The 27,763-nt window shown below is 29.3% G+C and overlaps 1 protein-coding gene across 1 annotated transcript; it reads left to right on the top strand.

The window, feature by feature from the left end:
- The first annotated feature begins 2,945 nt into the window (after positions 1-2,945).
- LOC136985952 (BTB/POZ domain-containing protein 2-like) lies at positions 2,946-27,748 on the top strand. Its single transcript, XM_067283373.1, has 5 exons — positions 2,946-3,803; positions 13,086-13,403; positions 13,506-13,593; positions 26,390-26,536; positions 27,331-27,748. Exons 1-5 carry the CDS (start codon positions 3,010-3,012, stop codon positions 27,487-27,489), a joined length of 1,506 nt encoding a protein of 501 aa, XP_067139474.1. The 5' UTR covers positions 2,946-3,009; the 3' UTR covers positions 27,490-27,748.
- The last annotated feature ends 15 nt before the right edge of the window (positions 27,749-27,763 follow it).

Genomic DNA, 27,763 nt, shown 5'->3' with positions numbered 1-27,763 from the left:
AAAAAAAAATAATAAATATAAATCTTATATAATGTTAATTCACTGAGAACTCTAATGCTCACACTAATATTTTATGAGCATTGGAGTTTTCCTATATTTTTCTATTGGAGATTCTGCAGGCCTACAATGACAATAGTTGGATGGTAAGATAGGACTCAACATGTATTTGGGTCAATCCATTTAAGAAAATTTGAACCCTGGTTCCCCAAACTGACAGACTAATATTTTTACTGGTCATCACTAGATTATAAGTTTTGTTTCAACTTTAGTTGATATGATGGCTCTTAAATTCTACTTATCAAATCTTAATTTATCATAATACTTGGTGCCAGCTCAATGATAACTTACATCTGAGGCAAAACTGATTTTGTCACCTGTACTTCCAGAATGATTGCCAATAGAGCATACTTCTAGGATTGGCACTCTGTATGAACTATTTATAAACAATAAAGCAAATTTACAGAACTTCACTGTATTTGACTTATTATTTTTATTTACTTTTTCCAGGAAAAGTTGAACATTTTGCTGCTTGAGGCAATCACCTTGTTATCTCAGCCATCAAGACAGCTCTGATTACATTGTAGGGTAACTGGAATGAACAATTAACTAAAAAAACAGCAAAAATAATAATATAGGTTATTGAATACATTCAACCAAAAATTTTGAAGATTACATTCTCATTTATTCATATGAAATAGCATTTGTAAAAAACGTTATATGCAATTTAAATTATAATGTGTTCATTAATTAATACAATGTAAAAAATATATGCAAGATTTATTAGTATCATAACTATATTTTTATTTGGATTTTTGAGTTTTGTATATCTTAACTAATTTGACAAACTATCTGAAGCCTGTAAGATTTTAAATATAATTGAATTATTGTTGCTTATAATAGAAATAAATATTAATATGGCTATTAAACCAAATGTTAGTCACTTGTTGAAATCACTAAGAAATTAACTGGCTATAATTGCAATTAATGATCAGAATAATTTGGTTTGTAGATGTGTTTTTCCAAATTTCTAAATTAATGTAATTTAAATTATTTAGTTAGTAAAATTACAAATAAGTAGTGATATATTTATCTGTAAGGTCAATTGATTTCGTTTCTTAGTTATACCTATGATTAATTTATAATTTGGTGATGTTAGTAAATGATTTTTGTTGAAGTTTGATTTATTATTTCTTAATCATTAAATGTAATAAAATAAGTATTAGGGGATTACCCTTGCTTTTTTATAGCAATCTTTAATTCATTTTTCATTTTTTAATTGCCAAGTTATTTGCCAGGTTACTTTTTCACTTACTGTGACATTTTGTATCAATCAGAAATTAAAGGATGGCCAATAATATATACATATATATATATAAACACCACAGAGTTTTTGTCTGAGTTTCTGAAGCAACTTTATTTTTGTTTATTTCCAGTAAAATTATATTGGATCAAGACTGATTCATGTTCTGTGATATTTTTTCACCAGGTGACTTTTTTTTTGTGCGACTCTGTGGCTATTTGCCATTCTAATTGCCAGATGATAAAAGCAATCACCAGACAAATAAAATTTTCACAAGTTGTGAATTTTGTGACAGAATACTAACAATACTGCTTATTAATGTTATCAAAATTTGGTTACCATGTTTGGTATCCTTAATAAGCAGTAGGCCTATTATTAAATATTTATTCAATTATGATTCTAAGTTTTGTTAGTCATAGAGCCAATAAAGTAGGTTATGAAATTAAATTAGACTTTGGTAATATTTATATTAAAAGCTAATATAAAATATATTTTTTATGATTGTAAAAAAATACAATGAAAATTACTGATTAGTTATGCTGAGATTAAGTTGCAGCATTTTGGCTTTTTCTATAATTTTGGATAATTTCTGTTATGATAATAAAAGTCACTATTGACAGGTCATACTATTGGCTTTATTCCAAATAGAAATGTAAACTGTTTGCTCTTTATTAATATATAACTTGAAATGAAGATTTCAGACAAATGATTTGTTAAGAATATCCATCCATCAAAGAAGCATCAAACATATAGCTTATGTAACTTTTGGCCTATAATGGCTTATTGCATTAATTTTTGGAATGGAAGGTTAATATGTAGTATACATAAATACATCAATAAAAGTTATCTGATATCATATTATATGGATATTAAAAAAAAATTTCTTTCATTAAAACTTATATTTCATAAAGAATAAATATCATGAATATTGGAAACTTTTATCATCATTAGATGATATATATATACACAGTAGAGCATCATTTATCCGAATCAATTGGAGACTGGGGTTGTTCGGATAACTTATTTTTTCGGATAACTGATTATGTACGAAAAAAAAAATTAACCTATCCCATGTTGAAATTTTTCTGTTGCATGTCACTTTGCATTGAATTTTCGTCAATTTTAAGCTTAACAAAAATTTTTATAATAATAATCGTGGCTATTGTATCGTTAAAAATTATTTCTTTATTTTGTACAAACAAAATAAATATATTGAAAAATATAAAAACAAAAAAATAATGATCCTTTAGAAGTTAATCTAGTATCAAAAACATTCGATTCAGCACGACACAGTCCAACTGGAAAGCTTTGGGTTGATTGGCTTTCGGATGAACGATGCTCTACTGTATATATTATTTGTGTAATTTTTGCTGAAATAGCAAGGATTAATATTAAACTATACTTTTGAAATAGTTTTTATTTATCAATCATTTGAATTACTCATACATGAACAAAATTTAAATTGAATTAAAAATTGTATTGACAATGCATGATCTACGTCTAGAAACATTTTTAGTTTTATTATTAAAGTGAATTCTGATTTTTATTTTATAGACATCTAATAAATTTCTATTATGAGTTATAATTGACAAAATATGTATTATAATATTTTTGAAAAATCATTTGTTTTTGTTTTTTGTTGCAGGTTTCAAAACAGTAACTGTGTTTTTAATCACAGTGAATTAGTAGATCTTAGAAATCCTTTTAACATGTCTTCTAGCAATCCACATTCAAATATCCCTTCAAATATTTGCCTAGATGTTCTCGAAGCTCCAGTTAATGTACCAGGGAATCATAGAGACAGAGAAAATAGAGATCGAGAAAGTGGAAATCGAAGAAGCCATGATGACTCTCTTTTGAACACTGCAGTCACTGCTGCAGTGAATGCTGGAACAGTTAATTATGCTAGCCATGTAATGTTTAATTGGCAAGCCTCTAAACCTACTATTAAAGATCGTTTAGCATTTATATTTAATAAAGAAATATTAAGTGATGTTCATTTTGTTGTGGGTAAAGGAGTTCAGCAACAGAGGATACCTGCCCACAAATTTGTTTTATCTGTTGGAAGTGCTGTGTTTGATGCTATGTTTAATGGTGCTATGGCCACTACATCTGAAGAAATTGAACTTCCTGATGTAGAACCAGCAGCATTTTTAGCTTTGCTTCGTTTTCTTTATTCAGATGAAGTTCAGATTGGGCCAGAAACAGTGATGATGACATTATATACTGCCAAAAAATATGCTGTGCCTGCTTTAGAGAAGGCTTGTGTTGATTTTTTGAAATCGAATCTTAGTAGTGATAATGCATTTATGTTGTTAACTCAGGCAAGGCTCTTTGATGAACCACAACTTGCTGCTCTTTGTTTAGAAACTATTGACAAGTATACTTCTGAGGCTTTGGCAGCAGAAGGATTTACAGACATTGATCACGATACATTGTGTGTTGTATTAGAAAGAGATACTCTAAGAATACGGGAAGCTAAACTTTTTAATGCTGTAGTCAGGTTAGTGTTTTATTTTTTCTTAAAATTTTAATTTTCATGATATTGATGCATTATAACGTGAAAATTTACTTTATATTTTATGAAAAATTTGATATGATTTAATACCTATTCACTATCATTATTAGAACACTGCTTTTTTTTTATTTTTTTTATTTATACTATAATATATGAACTATCTGTGGTTATATAGACATGGTTTGTATATTATAGCAGGTAAGTTTGCAAAAAACCTATATTTTCAAGTATTACTACATTTCATAGAACATTTCATGCATTTTGGGAACAGGATCCCTTCTCAGTATGTATTTGTATCACAATACATTGTATTTACTTGTGTATAAGACAAAGTTTTTATTCATTTTTCACTGCTTCAAAAACTTAGGTTGTCCTATATGTGCAAGTGAAGGATTTTTTGTGTTTTGCAATAGTTTTTGTGAACTGTGTATAGTTTATGTTGCCATTATAGCAGGGTGCTATTGAGATCTAGGTGAATGTTGCTTACAAAGAGATGGTCCAAAAATAGCTGGTTACTTAGCAATGATTATAAATGTAGTTATTTCATATTTATTAAATTGGTATTTTAAATGAATATTTGTACATTCTGGATCATTAAAAATAAACTTTTTCCAATCATGTGCATTATAATCTTTTGGTTTTACTACATGGGTATCAGGTGTGTGGAAAAGCATTCTTCAAGAGCTAATAGCAAAGTCATTCAGGAAATACTTCATCTCAAATTCACTTGACGGGTCAGAGGACTATGCTTTGTGGAGTGAGAGTGAAAAACAGGAGAGTTGTAAAGAAGCTTCAGAGGGTGAGTCTGAGTAGACAAAAGGTGATAGTGTCAAGAAAACATGATTGTTTGCCTTCATACATGCATTTGATATTTGTAGTAAAAATAAATTTTTACTGTGTGTGGCGTTATTAATAATTTTCTTTTTGAGTGCTTCATTTGATATTTTATTTGTGATTAAACAAAATAAAATTAGAATTGTATTAATAAATCTAATTTTCTTTATTTTGATCTTTAAAGTCACACCTTGTCCTATATACGAGATTGTCTTATATGTGAGTAAATATAGTAATTATGTTAATCTATATATATAATCGAGACGGGTTGATAATAATAATAGTAATCAGTGCAGAGCCCAAACGGTTAGGAGTTGAAAGTTGAAATTTGGTACACAGTTAGGGTACGTCACGAGAACGCACACTAAGAAGGGATTTTTCGAAATATTTCCCCACAGGGGAGAGGGACAGGATTAAGGCTTAACACTTCAATCAACAATGGAAGTGTTACGTAACAATGGAATTGTTAAGAGAAAGCGACGTGCAAGACGCAGATGCAGTTTTTTTTCGTTTTTTGTGGGAAATCGAACATATTTTTAGACCCATCTAAAAATTCTGTAATTAGTCTGGAAACAGGGGGACCCAATTCTTGCATTCTGTGAAATGAGTAAGGTTGACTGTAACGTAATAGTCTTAATTTTCGCTAAAATGGTTAGGAGTTGAAAGTTGAAATTTGGTACACAGAGTACCAAAGTGTTAAGTAACAATGGAAGTGTTAAGTAACAATTGGAGAACAAGAGAAAGCGACGTGCAAGATTTATGGGCTCTGGAAGAAAAAAGAAAAAGAGTAATATGTTAGAACACATTCGATTTTCAAATTTAAACAGATTAGTTCAATTTTTCTCGACTTTTCTTCTTTAGAGCATTCGATGAAAATCGAACGATAAAATCAGAACATGTCGTGAAAATCGAACAATATTAGAACATTCGATTTTCAAATTCGACCTTTCTTTAGAAATACTAATTTCTAAAGAAAGGTCGAATTTGAAAATACTAATATACTATATACTATATAATTTGAAAATACTATATACTATATAATACTGTACTATATACTATACTATACTGTACTATACTATATACTATACTGTACTATACTATATACTATACTGTACTATATACTATATAATTTGAAAATACTAAAATACTATATACTAATTTCTTTAGAAATTAGTTCATTGATGAAATTACTCTTTTTCTTTTGTGACTATAACTTAATAATCTTAATTATCACTATCGTTACTTTTGCCCGAGCAACGCCAAGCCTACCTGCTAGTTTTTACATAAATTTTAACAAAAACATATCTTAGACTTAACAAGTTCAGCAGGGATTCATTTTATGCAGCCTATTCTACAGTATATATAAATATTCTGTGAAGAATAAACAATGTATCTAGTTCAAATCTCATATATACTGATGATCTTAAATGTATAAATAATAACCTATAAGTATTACAAGAGGATTTAATCACTAGTCAACAGACTTCAAAAATTAAATCTTAGAATCGGTATTTCCAAAAACTTTGCAGTGTGTTTATTCTCTGTTATGTTCCCCAGCCATTTTTATATTTATTGCTAATAACCAACCACTATCTTATATTGATACTATTAATGATTTAGGAATAATTTTTGATAAAAAGCTAACATTTAAACTGCATGTTAATAGGTTAATAAGAAGTCTGTTAGTATGCAGAGGATTATGTAGACACATCTCATAAAACTTTCATCTCCTTCAGTACTGTGATTTCTATATTTCACAAACTTTCAATTAATAATTAACTACTTTATTCCTATATGGTCTGCTACCTGCCAAATACAAATTAATGACTAATAACTGAAATTACCAAGATTCTCATAGTTAACAATAAGTTAAATACTTTACCATACATTCCATATCCAGAAGTAATTAGATTTAGGTTGGACTTACCTGACTTCAATAAAATAATTATATATTAAGACCAGCTTTTGTTTTACAAATACTATATTGATTTGATTATAAGATGAAACTGATTGTAAGCCGATCCTAGGAAATCGAAAACTAAAGTAATTAATAAATTTTCATTTTTTATTTAAGTGTAAGAAATAGATTTTATGCCATTTAATTGTTCAGTTGCTGTCATTAGATGACTCAGATTCATTGTCACTTGATTCTTTGTCACTGTCTTTATACAGAGCATCATCACCTCTACCATTGAGCACATTTGAGATCAAACACTTTAAACGCACCAGGACAACTTCTCTAGAAATATTTCCTATGTTTTGTGCTAGTACACTTTTCCTATTGACGAACTTATCAAACTGGACAGCAATGGGACAGAATGACCTTGAGACATGATTTTCTTTCTATTTATTAAGATACCCATTTCAGACCTAACAGGTCTTTCCTCAGTCACAATATATAGATCACTTTGGATTTCTAGGTATATGCACATATATTATTAGTTTTATAGTAAAAACTTCTCAACATACTCATATGTGACAAAATTCACTAAAAGGGTACATTTTATCCTGGAAACAAAAATTTGGAAAGAAAATTCTGTACTATTCAGTACAAAAACATGGAATTTCATGAATCTATACTTCATCACGATTTTATACACTGGAAATTTACAAACTACATCTCACTTATACATCTGCATTTACTTTGCCTTTGGGTGTAAATTTGGCTCACAAATGTGTGTTAGATTTGTTTATTCTTTCATGCCGTTTATGTTCCTATCTGTTAGGGAACCCTCCCAAGATTCATGTATCTGTAAGCCTGTATTTTTGTTTATTTTTGTAATTTCTAAATATTTGAATAGTTTTCTTTTAATTTTCTTAATATTTTATTTGTGTTTTTGAACTTTAGTATTTTCTTTCATTGTTTTGCATCCATTTTGGTTAGTGTGTAGCAACCATAGATTTATCATTGTTATTTTTTATTGCTTGGATGTGCTCCATGAATTTTGTTCAGAGATCCTTCTTGGTTTCCCCTATATAAATGTGGAGATCAGTGCATAGGTTTAGAATTTGGATATTTTTTAATTACCTATTAATGATTTTTCTGCTGTACTCATTAAGTAAATACTTTTTTTTTGACATTATTTATTTCTTTCTTCTGACCCTTTGGATCAGTTGTTCTTTCTGAGTTTCTTTATAAACATATTGCATATATTCTTTTTGATATGCATTGGTATTTTTGATTTGTAATGTATTACTTTATTGGCCACACTGTTTTTTCATGTTTTTTAATACTTGTATTGTTGTTTTTTTTTAGTTATTAGTATGTCTAAATATGGTAACTTATTATTTTCTTCATTCACTACATCAAATTTTATATCATTATCTATATTATTAAATATGTTTTTACTTTTATTTACATTTGTACTTTTATCACATTCTATTTATCCAGTACATACAATATATGAGTATTGTTATAAACTATAAAATAATCATCTACATAGGGAAATATTGCTTGTATTCCTTTTATTTTAGTTATAATGTTGTCTATTTTGATCATATTTAGTTTGGCCAATCTAGGTCCTAAACAGGTACCCATAGGGATGCCATCTTTTGCTTATACCACTTATTATTGTATTCAAAATAATTATTATCTAAGACTAGCATTATTAATTCATTTAACCATTCTGGACTTTTAATATTATCTAATGTTTCTTTGATTTTATTCTCTAGAAATACTTTCCCATGTATACATACAAAATTTGCAGTAACTTATCTGTGACAGCTTCTGGCAATATTTTGTCAAACTTTTGACTACATCAGTAAAGGGCATTGCCTACTTTACCCACTGATACCATTTCTAAGTCGAGGAACATTTTTTGAACTATGAAAAAATTTAAAAAGTTAGCTTGCAATTGGATAGAATTTAGTATTACATCAGTTTAATTCCTCTTCCTTTCGTATAATAAAGAGTACCAAATTTTTAAACTCGAAACAAATCTTGTCTATCTACTTTATTATAGACTGAATCTTTTACAGCATTTTTCTTTTATAAGGTTGCTAAATTTGCTGTATTTATAGGGTTGTAATATTGGATTTTAATATTGTATTTCTTTATTTGTTTCTTTTAAATTTTATATTGTGTTTGTATTTTATATTCTAGTTTTGTTAATTTTACTGGGATTGTTAATCATTAATTTATCAGGGAAGCTACCTTAGTTATATGGTGTTGCCAAACATATACTGTAAAGTCTTGTCTTGGTAGTTCAAGGTTTCATATAGTTTGAGGCACTACCACCATAAGTTAAAACATACATACTCAACCAGAACATGTAAAAACTATATATTTGAGTAATTAAAAGCAAGTATATGATGAGACACCATACACTGAAATTGAAAGCACACTGAAAGGTCTAACATTGGCTTTCAATTTATGTTCTGTGAAATATGGTTGCCAGATACTTCCAGATACTGTTGTCACTTGGCCCATATTGTATAGGACATCGTGTATTTTTAGTACAATGTCATGTTTATTATTAGAAAATAAACACATTATTTAATACCTTTACTTATCAGTGTTTTCTATTTTATATATATTCCACATTAACTTTTTGATAGTTTGAGAGCATCTTGTTCCCAATCAACTCCAACTATTGAGACTCTACTGTACTTGGGAAAAAGAAAGTTTATTTTTTATTATAAGTAATACATAAACTATACAAACTTTAAAAATATAAATTTTAAATACTGTAAACAAGTTTTTTATTTTATAAATTAATTTATCTAATTTAAATTTATGTTGTCTACTTGTACTTTATCAATTAACAGGACTTATTATACTGGATTTATGGATGCAGAAATTAAATCTTACAGATCAGAAATAATATTGTTTATTTAATTCACCTGTCTATACAGTGTTTTATACAAAACATATTGTATTTTAGAACAGTTTGTAACAGATGTTTCAAAATCAGTTGCCTGAGGATGGCCTACATATTAGGCTGAAAATGTTAGTGCATAACAAATAAATGTTTCTTAGCAGCCAAAGGTGTTTAATGATGGATTCTTTATAATATAATCTGATTGCAGATTGTCAAATTATGTTAGGTATATGCTATGATAGACTTTACTATAAGAGACCATCCATAAATTATGTAAGGTATTTTGGCGTGGGTGGGGGTCAAGGATTTCTTATGATTTCTTAGTCAGGTAGGGGGTAATATATCTCGTCTTACATAATATTCTTATTTTTATTTTTTGATCTTGTTGAGTGGTTGAGTTTTAAATTTGGCTTTAATTTGGTGGTTTCTATTAAGAACATTTGTTGTACTATCATGTCACACCTGATGTGACGTGATAGAAAAGTAACGTTAGCAGACTCACTCTCTACACATTTTTTATCATGGGAGAGAAGCCGTGCAGTTGTTTCTCTTTTGTTTTTTCTATTTTATTTGAATAAGTGCACCACTCCTATGGGTGTATAACACTAAGAATACATAAACCAAAATACATGATACAAAGTAAACATAAAATTAGTATTCGGTTTTTAGTGAAAACTAAAATGTAAAACTAGAAATTAGAAATTATAAATAGTCTTATCTTCCATATTTTTTTGAACATAATTGTAAAAAAGCATCAAACAGTGGCTTCTGAACAAGCTTATCAAGTTGATATTGCCACCTGAAACCAAGCGTAAAGATTTCTCATTTCAGAATAAGTCTATCTTGATCATAAATTGGACAATGATAGATCATATGGTCGATGGTGTCTAGGTTTTCTGTAGAGCAAAAGTAAGAGGTAGTTTCTGCCTGGTTATACATGTTCAGTAAGTAGTTGAACAGTAGCAAACGTTAAATCTCTAAATGGTGATGAGAACCTGCATTCAAACTAGGAAAATAAAGTCTTCTTATTATACCAGTTTTACTGCTCAACTATTGTTGATTCCACTTTTGCATAGCGTTGTCATAAATATAATTTTTAAAGCTGCTGCGTGAGAGAGGGTTGTGAGTGTAGTCCAAGTCAGTGTCCTTTGCAGCTGACTTAACCTCAAAGTTGGCTTTTTCATTTCCTAATATGCCAGTATGGCCACAAACAAACATAAAAGTTATCTTATTTATAAGATTTTTAATATGGTGCTGGATATATGTGATTTTATTGCTATTGCAATTGGGATTTAATACAGCTTTTAGGACAGACTGAGAATCACTATAAATGTTGATAGAGAGAGATTTGTTTGGTAGTGAAGTGGCCCACTGAATAGCTTAGTAGACAGCATCTTCTTCAGCTTGATAGATGGAGGCATGTGGGAGGTATCTGTACCTTCTAATATATTTTGGGCAAAATATGTCAGTTTGGAGGAAGATACAGATACTTGAGCCAACACGAAGGGGGCTTTTAGACGCATCTGTGTAGATATTGTCTGCATAGTTATCCATGGAGGAAGCAGATGGCACTAAATGTACCCTGGAGATAACCTTGTTTACAGGGTGATTATCAGAGATAGGGTAATTGCAATTTGGTAGCATTTAAACAGCCGTAGATAGGACTAGAGACTGTTGTTGAGCCTTGATGTTTGCAGTTCTGATGTAGTAGTTCAGAAACTTTTCTACAATACATAGTGGTGTAGGAAGGAGCTCTGCTAGAATCAGAGAGGCATTAGTAGAAACAGTTTTGCAACACTTTGAAATTCTGATGGTAAACTGTCTTTGAAGAGAGAGTAATTTATTTAAAATTTATTTTGTATACTAGTACTTTCTATATATTAACAGGACTTATTATACTGGAAATTATGGATGCAGATATTTAGTCTTACAGATCAAAAATAGTGTTCTTTATTTAGTTCACCTGAACACATACACTTTAAACATGTGTTTCAGACTTGTTCGTCCCTCCTCAGCATGCCTTTAAACGACACTTTAATTTCTGTATTTCCGATCTTCTCTACATTTCCACTTAAACTCATGATCCACAGCAACCATACAATTTTACACATTCTTCTTTTTGTTTATTCGTTTCTACTTAATTTCTTAATTAAGACATGTTCTACATGTTTAAAGTGTATGTGTTCAGGTGAACTAAATAAAGAACATTATTTTTGATCTGTAAGACTAAATATCTGCATCCATAATTTCCAGTATAATAAGTCCTGTTAATATATAGAAAGTACTAGTATACAAAATAAATTTTAAATAGAGTTAAAAAGGACACAAAGGCATAATAATTAGAGAGTAAATAATAATTTACTTGCTACTGAATTTTTACTAGTTACATGGCTCCAGCTATGGGCTGCGTAAAGTAGCATTGGTTGTGTTGCCCCATTATATAGAGTTTTATAAGCTTTACAATTTAGTCCCCCGGTGCACCGAGCACATTTTAGCAGCATGTAGTTTATTTTCTTGGCCTTAGCCAAGATGTAACTAATATGGCAACAGAATGTGGTTTCTCTCTTTTCTATCTTGTTTTATTTTGTATGAAGTTTCTGTTTACACGTGCACTAGCTAATCGATTCGTCAATGTTTTTTGCATCGTTTTGTGAAAATTAATATAAAAATGAATATTATGACATTGATTAATGATGATGATAATAAAAAGATTGTTAATAATTAAAAAATGAAGTTCTTAAAATAAATTGTTTATTTGAATTTATTAAATTTTTATATATTAAAATTTGTTCATAGTTTTTTATAAATAATAGTGCGAGTACATATATAATTATTAATTAGTTAATTAATATTTTGGACCTAAGGTTTTTAGGGTTTCATTAAAAAAAATAATTTTTGTTAAAATCTTTTTAAAATTATGCCTAAATATTATGTAAGATAGGGAAGGGGAGGGGGAAATCAAAGAAAATATTGCGGTTTCTTACACAGGTGGGTGGGGGTCTAGAATGGCCAGAATCACCCTTATGTAATTTATGCATGGCCTCTAACCAACAATGAGTTAATATAAAAAAGAATGTTTTACTTTTTATTTTTGATAATAAACAATGGGTATGAGATATCAATAATTTATTTTTTACAAAAACTGTTTTTAACTAATTAAGCAATTCAGTTAGCACTTCTTATTTTCTAGACACTAAATTTCATTTATTAAACATTTAAAGATTAAATTATAGTAAATAAAATATATTAATTATCTTTCTAATGAATTGATTAAAAAAGTTGAATAAGTTCTGTAATTTTGTAAGTCCATCCAATTGTAAGTCAAACTTTTGTAAAAATTTAGAAATAATCCTTTTAACAAATATTAAAACTAAAGTTTTAGTAATTGTTTAGAATTTCAATTATTTTGACATCTTAAGTTATTTTCTAAAGTTTAATATTTGTTTTTTAAAACATTGTTATGTAAGATTTTATTTCCTATACAGAATGAAGTTTAAAATTTTGAAAGGAATAGTTTCAAATTATAACAATAACAACTCTCCTTTTCATTAACAAGTTTTCTTAACAAGTTATACATAGTCTTCATGATTTTATATTTAAATTAATATTTCAGGTGGGCTGAACAAGAATGTATTCGTCAGAATCTTTTAATAAATCCAGACAATGAAAGAACGACATTAGGGCGTGCTTTGTCTCTCATTCGATTTCCTTTAATGACTGTAGAAGAATTTGCTGGTGGTGCTGCTCAATCTGGCATATTAACTGATAGGGAAGTGGTTTCACTGTTTCTCTATTTCACTGTTAATCCAAAGCCAGCTGTCAGCTTTCCAGATGTGCCCAGGTGCTGCATTACAGGAAAAGAACAAACTGTGTGTCGTTTCCAACAGACTGAGAGTCGATGGGGATATAGTGGAACCAGTGACAGGATAAGGTAAATTTAATGAAGTATAATATTTAGATAAATCACTTTTAACAGATTAACAATTACATTTTAATTACAAAGTAAAAATAATGATAATGATGAATATTTAAGGTTTATGGCAGATCGAAGAATTTTTGTGGTAGGATTTGGCTTGTATGGATCAATACATGGGCCTTCTGACTATGATGTCAATATTCAGGTTTGTATATTATTATACTAAGTAAATTATATAATAATCTTTACCCTCAAAGTTAAAAACTGAAAACTGAAAAAATATTGGAGTCTATTTGTAAATTTTATCAATAGTCTACTCAAATTATCAGTAATTCGAGTAGGGTACATTAATCTCAGTTTATTGTGTTTTATTATTACACAGGTCTGCAAGTAAAACACTGCATAGGATTTTATACATTTTCTTATAGATTTCAACTTGGTAAAAATGAAAAAAATACCAAAATAATTCCATCTCATCAATTTTTTTTTTGTTACACTCAAGTTTTTGTTTGTATTTAGTGTAAAATTCCTAGTTAACTTAAAATTTAGTATTCTTTTTTTTATTTAAAAAATGGCCTTAAAATGAAGACTTCTCACATTAATTCCATCAATTATAGCTGGACTTGGCAATAAATAAAAAAAAATGTTAATGGTTGAAGAGAACAGTGGTAGGGGGAGGTGGGTTAAGTAGTTTTAGCGTTAGGAGGAAGGTTGCATGATCGTGTAGAAACAGGTTAAAAGTTGACAGTGAGTAATAGTACTGGTGAGGTTGAGCATGTTTCAACATGTTATCTGGAATACTAGGAATAAATATAAACAACCTGCTGTTGGATTAGATCATGTTTCAACAAGCTAAATAAGTTCAGTATCTCACTGGCCATCTAATACCATACTCAGTTTATATCCAGCATTCGAACACTATGTGCTTGTATTTTTATTTCTGGAATATGGCTTGCAGAGGTTGTGTAATTTCTCCTGACAGCTTCTGTTATGTTTGTGACGAATACACAGTGAAAAGTTAACAAAAAAACATAAGTGAGTTTGTGAGTTTATTTTGCGTATTTCAAATTGAAACTTGGAGAACAAGACAAAGCATGGGCTCCGCATAAGGTGTGCAGAAGATGTGAGAAAGATTTTTGTTTGTGGTTTAAGGGTAAGAAAAACTCATTTCATTTTGGCATTCTTATGATATGGAGTGAACAGAAAAATCACACAACTGACTGCTACTTCTGTTCGGTAGATGTTAAAGGATTTAATACAAAAAATAAAAAGAAAATACTTTACCCTAACCTTGACTCAGCTATTCGTCCAGTGTCCCATGATTCTGAAATATCAGTTCCACAGCCACCTTCTAATTTAGATAACATCCTGAGTGAGTCAAAGGACTCAGATACATTAGCTTTCCGGGACGAATCTAGCTTAGATTTTTCTGTTGACAAAGGACTTCAACTTTTTTCTCAGAGTGAGCTCAACAACCTAGTAAGAGACTTAGGTCTTTCAATAAATGCAGCCGAATTGCTAGGATCAAGGCTAAAAAATAAAAACCTGCTATCATCTGGGACCTCATTTTCATGGTACAGGCATCGAGAGAGAGAATTTACTCAGTTTTTCTCCAAAGAGGGAAATCTGGTTTATTGTAATGATGTTCATGGGCTCATGAAGTGTGTTGAAATAGAATATGATTCATCAGAATGGCGCATATTCATTGATTCGTCTAAAACTAGCCACATAGCAGTCTTGCTGCATAATGGAAATGTATTTTTATCTTTTCCTATGGGACACTTGGTTCATATGGGAGAAAACTATACTGACTTGGCTACAATTCTTGAGAAAATCAAATATCAAGAGCATCAATGGATGGTTTGTGGAGATTTCAAAATACTAACCACATTGTTGGGTCAGCAGGGAGGTTATACAAAATATCCTTGCTTTCTTTGTTTATGGGATAGTAGAGCAAGACAGCTGCACTGTACAAAAACTGGCCACCACAAGACAGTTTAACCCCCGGTGAGAAAAACGTCATCAATATGACATTGGTTCCTCAGAAAAAGTGTTATTACCACCTCTTCATATTAAATTGGGGCTCATAAAGCAGTTTGTCAAATCACTGCCAAGAGATGGGGATTGTTTCAGATATCTGTGTTCCAAGTTCTCAAAACTATCTGAAGCCAAGTTAAAAGAGGGCGTTTTCACTAGCCCCGACATAAGAAAACTTTTATCTGATCCCCTCTTTTTGGAAACAATGGGAAAAAAGGAAAAAGAAGCATGGGACTCTTTCAAGAATGTAGTGCATAAGTTTTTGGGGAATACTAAGGACCCTGACTATAAAACCATTGTACAATGCATGCTGGCGGCGTATGAAGCTCAAGGATGCAAGATGTGCTTAAAAGTTCATTTCTTACACTCCCATATTGATTATTTTCCCGAAAACTTGGGAGCCTGCAGTGAAGAATAGTATGAAAAATTTCACCAGGATGTCCGTGATATCAAGAGACATTACCAAGGAAAATGGAATGTCAATATGTTAGCTGACTACTGTTGGATGCTCAATCGAGATACCAGAGAAGGAAATCGGAAATGAGTTTGGAGAAGCATCAAAGAGAAGAAGAAAAGGTTTCATAACAAAAAAAGAGTAGACCTAAAATTGTGTATAAATATCAGAAAAAAATTTTTGATTAGTTTTGAGAAAATATAATATATTTAGTTCATTGTAATAAATAAGAGTTTTTATCAAAAATTTGTTTTTATTTTGCAAAACACCTATACATGATGGGATGTTACAAAAGTCATTTTTAGAATCTCCGATCTTTAAAACATATAATTCAGCAAAAATATCCTATGCAGTTAGAAAAAAATTTTTTTTGGCAGACCTGTGTTATTACTTATATTGTTTTTGAGTATTTTTATTTTGTTGTTGTTGAAAGCAAATCACTATTTTTATCATCATCCTGTAGTAGTCAACTTCATTTTATTATTTCTGCCTCTGTTTAAATCTTGGATTATAACATAAAACTTAACTATTATGTTACTTTGTTAGGTTCTGTTTTCTTATTGATCAAGAGCTAGAATCAATAAGAAAATATAAGAATGAGTTTGAATCTATAGTATTTATATTTCCATAATAGCTTTAATAAGGATTGGAACAGCAATTAAACCACTAATAGATGTGAACATCACAATGTTAATATCTGATTAAATTACCAATTTTAATATTTTAAACAACTAGTAAATGTTAACTAGGGATTTCGTAATCTTACTTTTTGTCTATAAATATATATCTTTCTTCCTCTCAAAGTTTTTCCTTTCACTTCAAACTTAAAAATGTATATGATGTAATGTACAGTACATATATTTAATGAATAATGCATATTTTTTATATTATAGAAGCTGCTAATATATATGTTATGTAATTTATATTTTTTAACTTAATAGATATAATTTATCATAGTATATATTATAATATGATAAATTTATTGTTATGAAGTTCATATATAATTGTTATAAAACATTGAATTTTAAAATCCAACAAAAAATTACAAATATTCATAATAAAAATCACTTAATAATAAGTTGTAATAATAAATAATTATTACAACTTATTGTGAAAAATTGAATGATAAGGATGTACTGTACATTCATTACTGTCTTCAAATTTGAAATACAAAATTAAGTCATAAATAATTATATTTAACAAAATAAATTGAAATATTATATTATAATTTCAACAAATCTTTAATTATAAGATCCCTAATATGTTATTTAAAATGCAATTGTTTCAGAAGCATAATCACCATCATTTTTTACTATAATTATTCCATGAATCAGAATATAGAGTATGGTCTTGTAATGTTCCCATATAAAATGCATCAGCAGATACTTCATAAATTTGGCTTCATCCCAAATAGTACTGGTGATTTCATGTACGCTTATGTAACAATTTACAATTAATAGAGCAGCATTAAAATGCATTTAAAACATTTTACATATGTTTTGTGTATATACTGAGTTTTGTAATAAAAATAGTTGGCATGTGCGTTAATGCTTAGAATTATTCTTGTTCATCTAAGAGTTAATCACATCATTCACCATACATGAAACACAAATCTGCATATATCAGTCTCTATAAAACAAGACCCTATTGTATTGATTGTCAAATTTCTCTCATTATATAATACATTTTTCTGATTTGCCTAAAATATCAAACTGTCTGCTTATGACACTTTCATCACAATTTCAGTGATATTCAAAGTGATAGTGATCCATGAATCATCAAATGCTGTCCAAAGATAATTTCCAATTTTTATCAAAAGCATTTTGCTGTTTATTTCCATTATTATTATTTTAATTTTCGGTAGCAACTTGACTTTTAACAATATATAAAAGATTCCAAATCTTTTAATGTACTTTTTTAAAAATTGTAATTTGAATGGTATATCCTCAACCTGAAGATGATATTTTGTAATGTCAAAAGTATTTGTTTTTAATTAAATACTTTTCAAGTAAACAACTTTAATGCAGTAGGAAGTTTATTTTTATTTATGAGATTCATTTTTATGTATGTTTGAGGCATTATGAAATAAATAAATGTCCTTATCAGGTGTTCATAGTTATACAGGCCTACATAGTGGTATTTCATACTTTGAATAAATCCAACTACAAATATTCCAAAGTTCAATATATATGTAACACTTATCTATTAACCATGGCATCAAGAAGTGTGAAAACAATTAAACATAAGAGGAAGGTTGTAGCTTTGATAATTGAACTGAAAAAGGAACTTAAGCAGTATACATGGTAGATCTGGCAGTCACGTTTAAGATGCCAAAGTTAACAGTGTGTGATCAGTAAATACAATTTTAATGTTATTTGTTTTAATTTATTATTTAGAGTATTTAATTGCATTATTTTCGCCTTAAATTGTGTGTGTTTGTTGTTTAATCATTTTAATATGAGCTTTTTACCTTACTCCATATTTTGTAATATGTATATACTTAAATAGGTATTATAAATTGGTCATAGCAGAGATTTTTTTTGGTTTGTTTTTATATATAACCTGGATATATGTCCCATCATTGTTTTACTGTATTAACTGCAAAACATTAATTGAAAAACAAAAGCAAATCGAGAGATATGGTAATCATTTTATTATTAATCATATAGTGTAAAAATGTAACAGAATGGCACAAGATATACAGTGTAGACCCTTTTTTTTTGTTCATGGCGCTGTTTTTGCTGAGGCACATTGTGCATATTGCCTTTGAATTTCTAATTTCTGTGGTAAATGGTTCCTTTTGTTGTTATAGGTGTTATAGGACATCCTGTCCCATGCTTTCTTTTGTGGGATGCTGTCTGCCTTCCCTTATCCATTAGTTCCTCAGTAAGTGGGACTATGAATCACATTAGTAGATTGTCATGGTGGATTTATCATAGACAATCAATGCATTTACAACTTCCATTACAAGAATCTTGTAAAATATCTTTATTTACCATTTTTGAGACTGAAATAATGTTGAAAATTAAAATTAGTCAGAAAGGTCCACACCTCTATAATGCTCTTATAAAAAGCAATTGCTTCAGGGTACGCTATCTGTTTTGTGCCATCTCTCATCTTCCATTCCATTGATGTATCTAAAGCAGCATGACAGTTACTCATCATGACAACTTTTTTGCTGTCTATCCATCTGGAGCACAATGTTGCATAGCCATTGTGCTAATAATCTATATCCTCTTGTTTTTTTTAGCTTCTTTTCAACTTCTGCCTGTTTTTAAGGTTTTTATTCATATGCCAACAGCTGGAAATGGAACAGTGTCTAAAAGTTTAACACTTTTAAAAAATCTTTCAAAAGCTGACACCACATTTGAAGTCCTGAGTAGAGTATAGTTTTAGCACCACTCTTTTGCCAAGGGTACTTTCAACTTCCTCTGTCTCTTTGCTTGCATAAATATTGAGGTTGTAGGTGTAGCCAGTAACAGCATCACATCTTGTGCTTTATGTGCTTGAGTGGCATGTACTACTTTACACATTCATCTATATTGTATATGCATTGTACTATGTTTTCTTAGGCAGAATGAAGTAGAGCTTAGATATGATTAGGAAATATCTCTCTTGAGACACTGCTTTTATTGCAGGATTTTCCGTGATATATTGGAGGACCAGTATTTAGCCTTTTTGCAATTTATTGTATCACATCACCAAATAGCATCCAATGACAATTTTGTTTTCTTTTGAAACAGTGTGTGGAATTAGCTTTTTAATGACTCATTCCAAAATTTTAACTGTAAATTTATGCATTGTGTAATATAGATGAACAAACTATCTGGAAATACTTGTAAAAACTTATCTATTTCAGTAGATGTTCACTTCAGGATGCAAGAACTGATGGCTATTGTTTCTGTAGTAGGGAGAATTGATGAGCAAATGTCAGTATTGCAGTCGATCATATTACAACAGACGATGCTGTATCTGTAGTAATAGAGATAGAAGGAATGTTCAGAGAGATGACTGCTGAGGGGACTATAGTAGGCAATTACCTAATTATTTTCCTCTGCAAATAAATCAGGCTCTGGTTCTGAATCAGATGAGGATCCTCGATGGAATTGTCGAGGTTGCTGTAGCTCAGAATGTTCTCCATTTTAGAATCACTAGGCAGCTGCTGAATCTTCTCGTTAGTCAGTTGTTTTCTTCTCTTTTCTCCAACTGTGCATGTTATATGGCAGTTCATTTTAAAAATTAGAAGGGATGTGTTGTAAATGAAAGAGACCAAGCACCAGCAATGTGTTTACTGCCAAGAAAATTAGTCATATGACAGTAAAAGTACAAATTGTTGGTTCAATCTTTGTGGGAACCTAAAATTTTATTGTTTACTAAAATCAAGGTGTCTATTTTTTTATTTCAGAATTAGGAGGTGTCATCTACAAACATAAGTGAGATTTTGTGCCATATTTTTATATTAATTAATTACACTAAAATAGAACATTGGTTATATACTATAGATACTGCAAAATTTGACATTTACAATTATCCTACATCAAAAGAAGAGGAAAGGATAACTGAACTGTAAATGATACTTATAAATAAAAATTTGTGAATATCAAAATATAGTAACAGTTAAGTACAGTGGTGCCTCATACTTCAAATTTGATTCTTTTCAAGAGGCCAATCAAACTGAATTGTTTGAAGTATGAATCAATTTTTCCCATTAGAAATAATAGAATGTAAATTAATCTGTTCCTAGACTCTAAACAATCCTTTTGATACACTTAAATAGCAAATGCAGATAATTTAATGTAAAAATAACACAATTAAATGCCCTAAATAATAAAACATAAAAGCAATAAATAAAATACATACAATACAAAAAAAACATACAATAAATATTGTATAATAAAATGAAAATTACATTTACTGTATCGTAGTGATGAGCAGTGGTGTCTTGTTTCTTAAGATGGTTAAATTGTAGCTCTGAATGGGTATTTGGGATGTTATCAGACCTGTAGACCATGCTGATAGGAGTAAAAAAAGTTAAATAAACCAATGGTCTACATATGACCTGTTGTGAGTCAAAGCTTTCCAAAATCAGTTTATAAATACATGATAGGCTTAAAGGAGTGTGCAATGTGACTCCAATTGCTCACCAGAAATAGACAGTGCAATGGCATTTCTCATGTTTCACACACTTTTAGCCTTTCCATTAAAGTGGATAATGGTTGACTTTTTTTTATCATTGTTTTGAGAAATAGTTCTGAACTTTTTCACTTTTAAATTTTACCCACTTCCCAAAAATTTTACCCCATTTTTGAAGTCTTCAAAATTTCAGATTATGAGATACAGTCCCCAAATCAGCCAAAGGATCAAATGTATACCCTTTGTTCCTTTGACTTTTTTACTTTTAAGGGCATGGTCTACAGTACTGATAAGGGCCCAACCACCTCTTTCAGATCTGCAATTTTATCCCTTTAGCCACATTTACTGCTTTTATTGCTTGTTCTTAAAAATGGTGCACACCAACAAGTTGGCATTTTAAATATTGCCAACAGATCTGCCATATGTGTATCATTTTCATGCTTCTCAATAGGTTTCATTTTTCACCTCAATTGTCAATACTATAATCTTCCTCTTAGGCTTCATTGGTTTCATACTTTTCTTGGTTGCCATAATTAATAGGAATGGTTATGTATATAACCAAACACACCAAAGATAAAATGAAAAAAGCACCAAAAACACATGAATATAATGCAAGAGATGCTTTCATTGTTTGTGCAGTTCGAGCATAGAAGCAGCATTGAAACTTTGAAACATTTGAAGTAAGAATATCACTGTACAAGCATAGGCCCATAATGAAGACCTTTATAAATAAAGCAGCCCCTGTACTTACAGCAGTATTTGAAAATCTGTTTATACAATGACAAGGATTACTGTACTATTTACAATTGCCTCAGGCAACTCTACTATAAAGATATAAGTGATTTAATTGTATAGATCCTATATTTTAAAATAAACCTTTTGTATAGAATCTATTAAATTAAAATAGGATTAAGATTTTAGAAGGAATTAACAATCCTAAGGTTCTTCTTAGAACTATTATTTTAACAATGGATAAAGTTGAAGAAATGCTAATATTCATGTCTGAAGATGACCTGTGTTTAACAGGCTGTCTTCAAACATGGAAAGATGAAAGTGCAATGCTATTGTCAGTTAGAAAGATGAGAAAAGAGTAATGTGAAATATTGTATGAAATATTTATTACATTTGTGTATATATTATGAATGGAGAAAAATTTTAAGAAAATATATTAGTCAAACATGACATTGTTTCTTATCAGTTCCTAAAGAAACTTCAGATTATCATAATTTAATGACAGATGTTTTTCTACACTGTTTTCAATATTTTATTTTTCTCATATAATTACTACTTTCTGTGTGCTGGTTAATTTGATATGAAATAATTAGTGATCTTTTGTAAATGTTGTCTAGACTAAATACACCTTTATACAACTTTTAGTAAATAAACATTTTTTACCACTGTTAGTTTGTTTACTAAAAGTAGTTTGTGCTGAAGTTTAAAAGTGAATTTGTGGTTTTAATTGTTTCTGTTCAGAAAATTACAAGTATTTCTCATCTTTTGTTTAGTACAAAATCAGAAATAGTTTTAATAAAAATTGCATTATAATAGAGTTAAACCTAAAAATATATACAGTGGAACCTTGCTTAATGAGCAAATCAAATTTTTAAAAAATGACTCGCTTAATGAAGTTTCGCATAATGTGAGTGACAAGGAGAGGGGAAGTCCTAGATTGTGTGTATGTTTCATCTATTATGCTATTATCTGTGATTTTTTCCCCCCCCTTTAAATCAAATTCGCATTCCAGGTTGGTTCATTCCATGCTAGAAGAAAAGATGATGGTGATTCACGCTCCTTAACAATGTATGTTGTATAATTTTCTTTGAATAACATTATACGTATTTACTTGTGTATAAGATGATCTTGCATATAGGACAAGGTGTGACTTTAAAGATCAAAATAAAGAAAATTAGATTTATTAATACAATTCTAATTTTATTTCGTTTAATCACAAATAAATTATCATCAAATGCATGTATTAAGGCAAACAACCATGTTTTCTTAACACTGTCACCTGATACCCATGTAGCAAAACCAAAAAATTATAATGCACATGACAGGAAAAAGTTTATTTTTAATGATTCAGAATGTACAAATATTCATTAAAAATACCAATTTAACAAATATGAAATAACTACATTTATAATCATTGCTAAGTGACCAGCTATTTTTGGATCATCTGTTTAAAAGTGACATTCACCTTGATCTTGATAACACTCTGCTATAATGGCAACATGGTTCACAAAAATTATTGCAAAAAGGCAAAGGATCCTTTGCTCACATGTATAGAACAACCTAGGTTTTTGAAGCAGTGAAAAATAAATAAAAACCTCATCTTATACGCAAGTAAATATGGTATTTTAGTATTTTTTTGGCATGGAACGCATTATCATATTTTACATTAATTTCTATGGAAAAAATTGTTTCACTTAATGAGTATTTTGCATTACAAGTAAAGTTCCGGAACAAATTATGCTTGTTAAGCAAGGTTCCACTGTATATTGTTCCTTCATGAAAATCTGCTATACATAATGAGGAATGTCTTCTCAAAAACTTAACTTTAAATTTTAATTCATACATTCATTTTATTATGAATCACTGTTGACTTTCATTGTCATATATTAGAATTTAAACTAAATGTATTTGTGCTAAAGCACGATATTTTTTCTGTTAGAAATGAATACAATACACTTCTTCATATACTTCAGAAATGAAAATATTTTAGAATAACACAAAGTATTTCATTAGTTCTATTAATGGCCATCAACATCCATTGTAAGTACTAGACTTATTATACACAGAATAGGAAATATAGCCCGATTAGGAAAACATCAATGTTTATTGGTTTATATTAACTGGGGAATGCATTTCAGACCTTGTCCCTCATCAGCCCCTATACAAGTTATACATTATAAGTAATTGTGCATCATTTTAGATACATGATTACATACGTAGATAAGAAATTTCACTTACACATTTTGATGATGATTACCTTATCCATTTTTGAAAGGCAACTGTTAACTTTTCAACCACACAACCACAGATGTCAACACCACTAGAACCACATTTTCCACTTAAAATCATCTCCAGTTCCAAGTACATTTTACAGTCCCACTCCCTTTCACCCTTGTTTTTAGACTTACTCAATTGTGTCACTTCCTCTAGTGTTTAAAATAGGGTACCAAGAACTGTGTAATTGTAAGCCATTATTATTATTAATTTTTTCTGTTTCTTTTAACTTTATAATTTCCACATGTTTATAGAGTCTTTTAAACCAATTTTTTTTTGTTTTTTAATTATTTCATCAAAATCTTTAACAATTTTGCAATTGTTGTTATTGCAATGTTCTGCAACAGCTAAGGATTCGTTATTGTACTTTATTGCAGCAATATGTTCTTTTATTCTAATTTTGTGTTCTCTACTAGTTTCTCCTACACACACGTGTGCATTAGCACAATTAAATTTATAGACTGGACATTTGAAAAGAAAAAAATGTAAACTATTTTATTTTTTATTCATAATTAATTTACCTAGTTTGTTCATCAATTCTGGTATTAAAGTTTTTTTTTAAATTCCTTTTTTTATTTTTTCAAAAACGCCTTTCTCATATTTTACTTTTATAAATTGTTGTTGGTTGGGAGTGTTGATGATGATTATTTTATTCTGATCTATGTTGGATAACCACTGTTTTATTGTTTTTTTATTGTAACCATTCATTAAGAAGACTTTTATTATTTCATGTATTTCTATTTCTTTATCACCAAGGGATGTTGTTCTAATTTTTATATTATTTATGTACATACGAAACACATTCTCTTTTATATACATGGTACATCTGATGTATATAATTCATGATCTTTGGAACTGAACATGGTTTTACATATTTTTTAAACATGTAACTGATTATTTAATCTTATTATTTGAACATCAAGAAAATATCAGTTATAGGTTGGACTTGTATTGAGCCTTTATGTGTTTTTGCTCTAACCAAAATTTTGATAATCTATTATTGCTGTTGAGTATTGTTTGTTTCTCATCAATGGATATACAGTAGACCCTCCTCAAACATGGTAGATACATTCCATGTTATATGAATTCTGTGTTGTACGAGTCACTTAAATACATGAGCCAATCACAGCCCAGCACATGTGCAGTTTAGCAGCTACAGCTGTTTGATAGGTTTTCTTCCATAAAATTAATCAATTCTAGACTAATTTGACTCAACATTTCCAAAACACGTATAATTTTTTGGGAATAATCCATATAAACTATGCTATAAACAAAAAATTGTAGGATTACTTACCGAGTATGCACCATTCGACGACACCATTGCTTAAGCTTGTTTTTGTTGCGGAGTGGCTCGTCGAACGGCGGGCACATGTTTCCTGATCAGTGAATTTTTCACAAAAAAATAACTTAACTTTGGAGACATCATTAATAAAAAATATAATGTTTATGGCCGTTGAATGTTTTTTGGTAGGTCCAGTGCTTGTTTAAACTCAGTGGTTTGTACAATATCCGCTATTGGTCCAGATTTCACCAATCCTTTTGCAACACAAGTCGGCAATGACGCTTTACTATGTTATACGAGTCTCTTTTAGCGTGTTATACAAACACAATTGCAATTTTTTTACCGTGTTATACGAATCCATGTTATATGAACTATTATAGGGGGGAACTATCATATTATAGAGGGGTCTACTATACAAGATTTCTTGTATATTTCTTCTATTTTCTTTCTTAGTGTTTTTATTAATAATTGGGTAAGATCTTTTTCAAATTTTTTATATATCTCTTGTTTTAAAATCTCATTTACAATTTGGTGACACTCCTCACTATTTATAACTAATAGCTGTTTGGTTTTACCTGCTCTTACAACAGTTAAATTATTATCTTCTCAGTATTAACTATATAATAAATAATATAATAGGTAGTTCCCAATATTTTTAGAAGAAATTTGCTTTTTAAAAATTGTTCCAAAATTGACTGCTTTAGAAAAGTGAAATGGAATGATGACTAATTTAATATTAAAGATTAAAAATAGTATTAAAACTGATATAGAATTTATAGTATTTATAAGTTAGTAAATTCTTAGTAAATCTTATCAGATTGCTTTATTTTTAGATATGAAAATATTCTGGATTAGTCATGTGTATCTTTAAATGTTCTTCATATGACTACATAAAAAAGAAAAAAACTTTAAAAATAAATGAATAAAATAGTAATAAGTAAAATAATTAAAATAAATTAATAAAAAATAGTTCATGCATTAAAAATAAAATATGAAACCATTTCTAAGAAATTATTTCAGATAATACTTTAAAGTATTGATATTTTTACGAGTACTTTGTTATTTTATTAATGATATGTAATATTTTAGATAATTCATACTGGAACAGGAAAAGTATTAGGATCAAATGATACAAGTTTTAGTTGTGATGGTTCTGCTTCAACCTTTAGAGTTATGTTCAAAACTCCAGTGGAACTGAGTCCAAATGCTAGTTATACTGCTTGTGCAACATTAAAGGTATGTGTGTGTGTGTATGATTTTAACTGATATTTTTAATCTTTATTTTTCTTATTTCTGACATTTTACTTAAAAAATATACAGTAAAGTCTTGTTATGCAAAATTGATATATGCAGATTCATATTTTTGTGGATGGCAAATGATTAGGTTAACCTTTAGACGCATGGGTAATTCTATTAATACTCTAGTGCTATTAATGAATCTTACTCTTGATTAAAATCAATAAACTCTGCTTCTCCAATTCTCACAATCTAAACATGTAAAACTACTGAATGCTATTTACTGTGGTGGATATCCTATCCTGGTTCACATGCACAAACTTTTCTAAGGTAGTGTATTCAACATAGTATAGTAAGAACTATATTTGCTCTGTATATATTAAGTATACAGAGTAAATATAGCAGTTATAAAGTATACAGTATAAACACAGTATATTCAGAAATATTGGACTAAAAGTTTATTCATTGTAGTAAAACCATCAGAGACTTTTAACATGCTTCATTGTTTTTCTGTAAATGATTGCATAAGTGTCATTTACAAGTTGTAAATGGTTGTGTTTCTGGAACTGCTTAGGATAGAGCACAAGTTTACATGGAATATAGTTTTATGCAATAGCTGCTGATATACGACTCCACATAAAACAAGACCATACTGTAGTTTATTCATGTGAAGAACAAAAAATTTAGACTGTTGGCTATCTTAAAGTTTTGTAACTTAAGTTTAATTTTGATTTAATTACTATATAAATTATAATTGTTAGCTTATTAATATCATCATTTTAAATTTATTTAAGGGTCCAGATTCTCATTATGGAACAAAAGGTTTAAGAAAAATCCCATTAGACTGTCCAAGTGGAGGTAAAGTGACTTTTCAGTTTACGTATGCAGCAGGAAATAATAATGGTACATCTGTAGAAGATGGGCAAATTCCAGAAATCATATTCTATACCTAATAGATGACATGTTGACCAAATGGAAAATATAAAGCCCATCCGCTTTATATGCCGATGGCCAATATTATATCCCATCGTATTTTTGTAGGTAAAACTAGTTCCATAAACGGATTCATTATTATTGTGTTACTTGCGTTGTTTACTGAATATCAGTCAGAAAATATTCCCAAAGCTTGTTATAATCCATATAATAGTGTTCAAAATTTCTCATAACTAATATACAGCAGCTAATAAAGTTTGTTAAGTTTTTATTATAGAACTTTTTTGTTTTTAA

Source organism: Centruroides vittatus, unplaced genomic scaffold, assembly GCF_030686945.1.
Source record: "Centruroides vittatus isolate TY-2023 unplaced genomic scaffold, ASM3068694v2 contig_983, whole genome shotgun sequence".
Classification (NCBI taxonomy): Eukaryota; Metazoa; Arthropoda; class Arachnida; order Scorpiones; family Buthidae; genus Centruroides; species Centruroides vittatus.
Note: the sequence above shows the minus strand (reverse complement) of the source record. Positions and strands in the feature narration are given on the sequence as shown.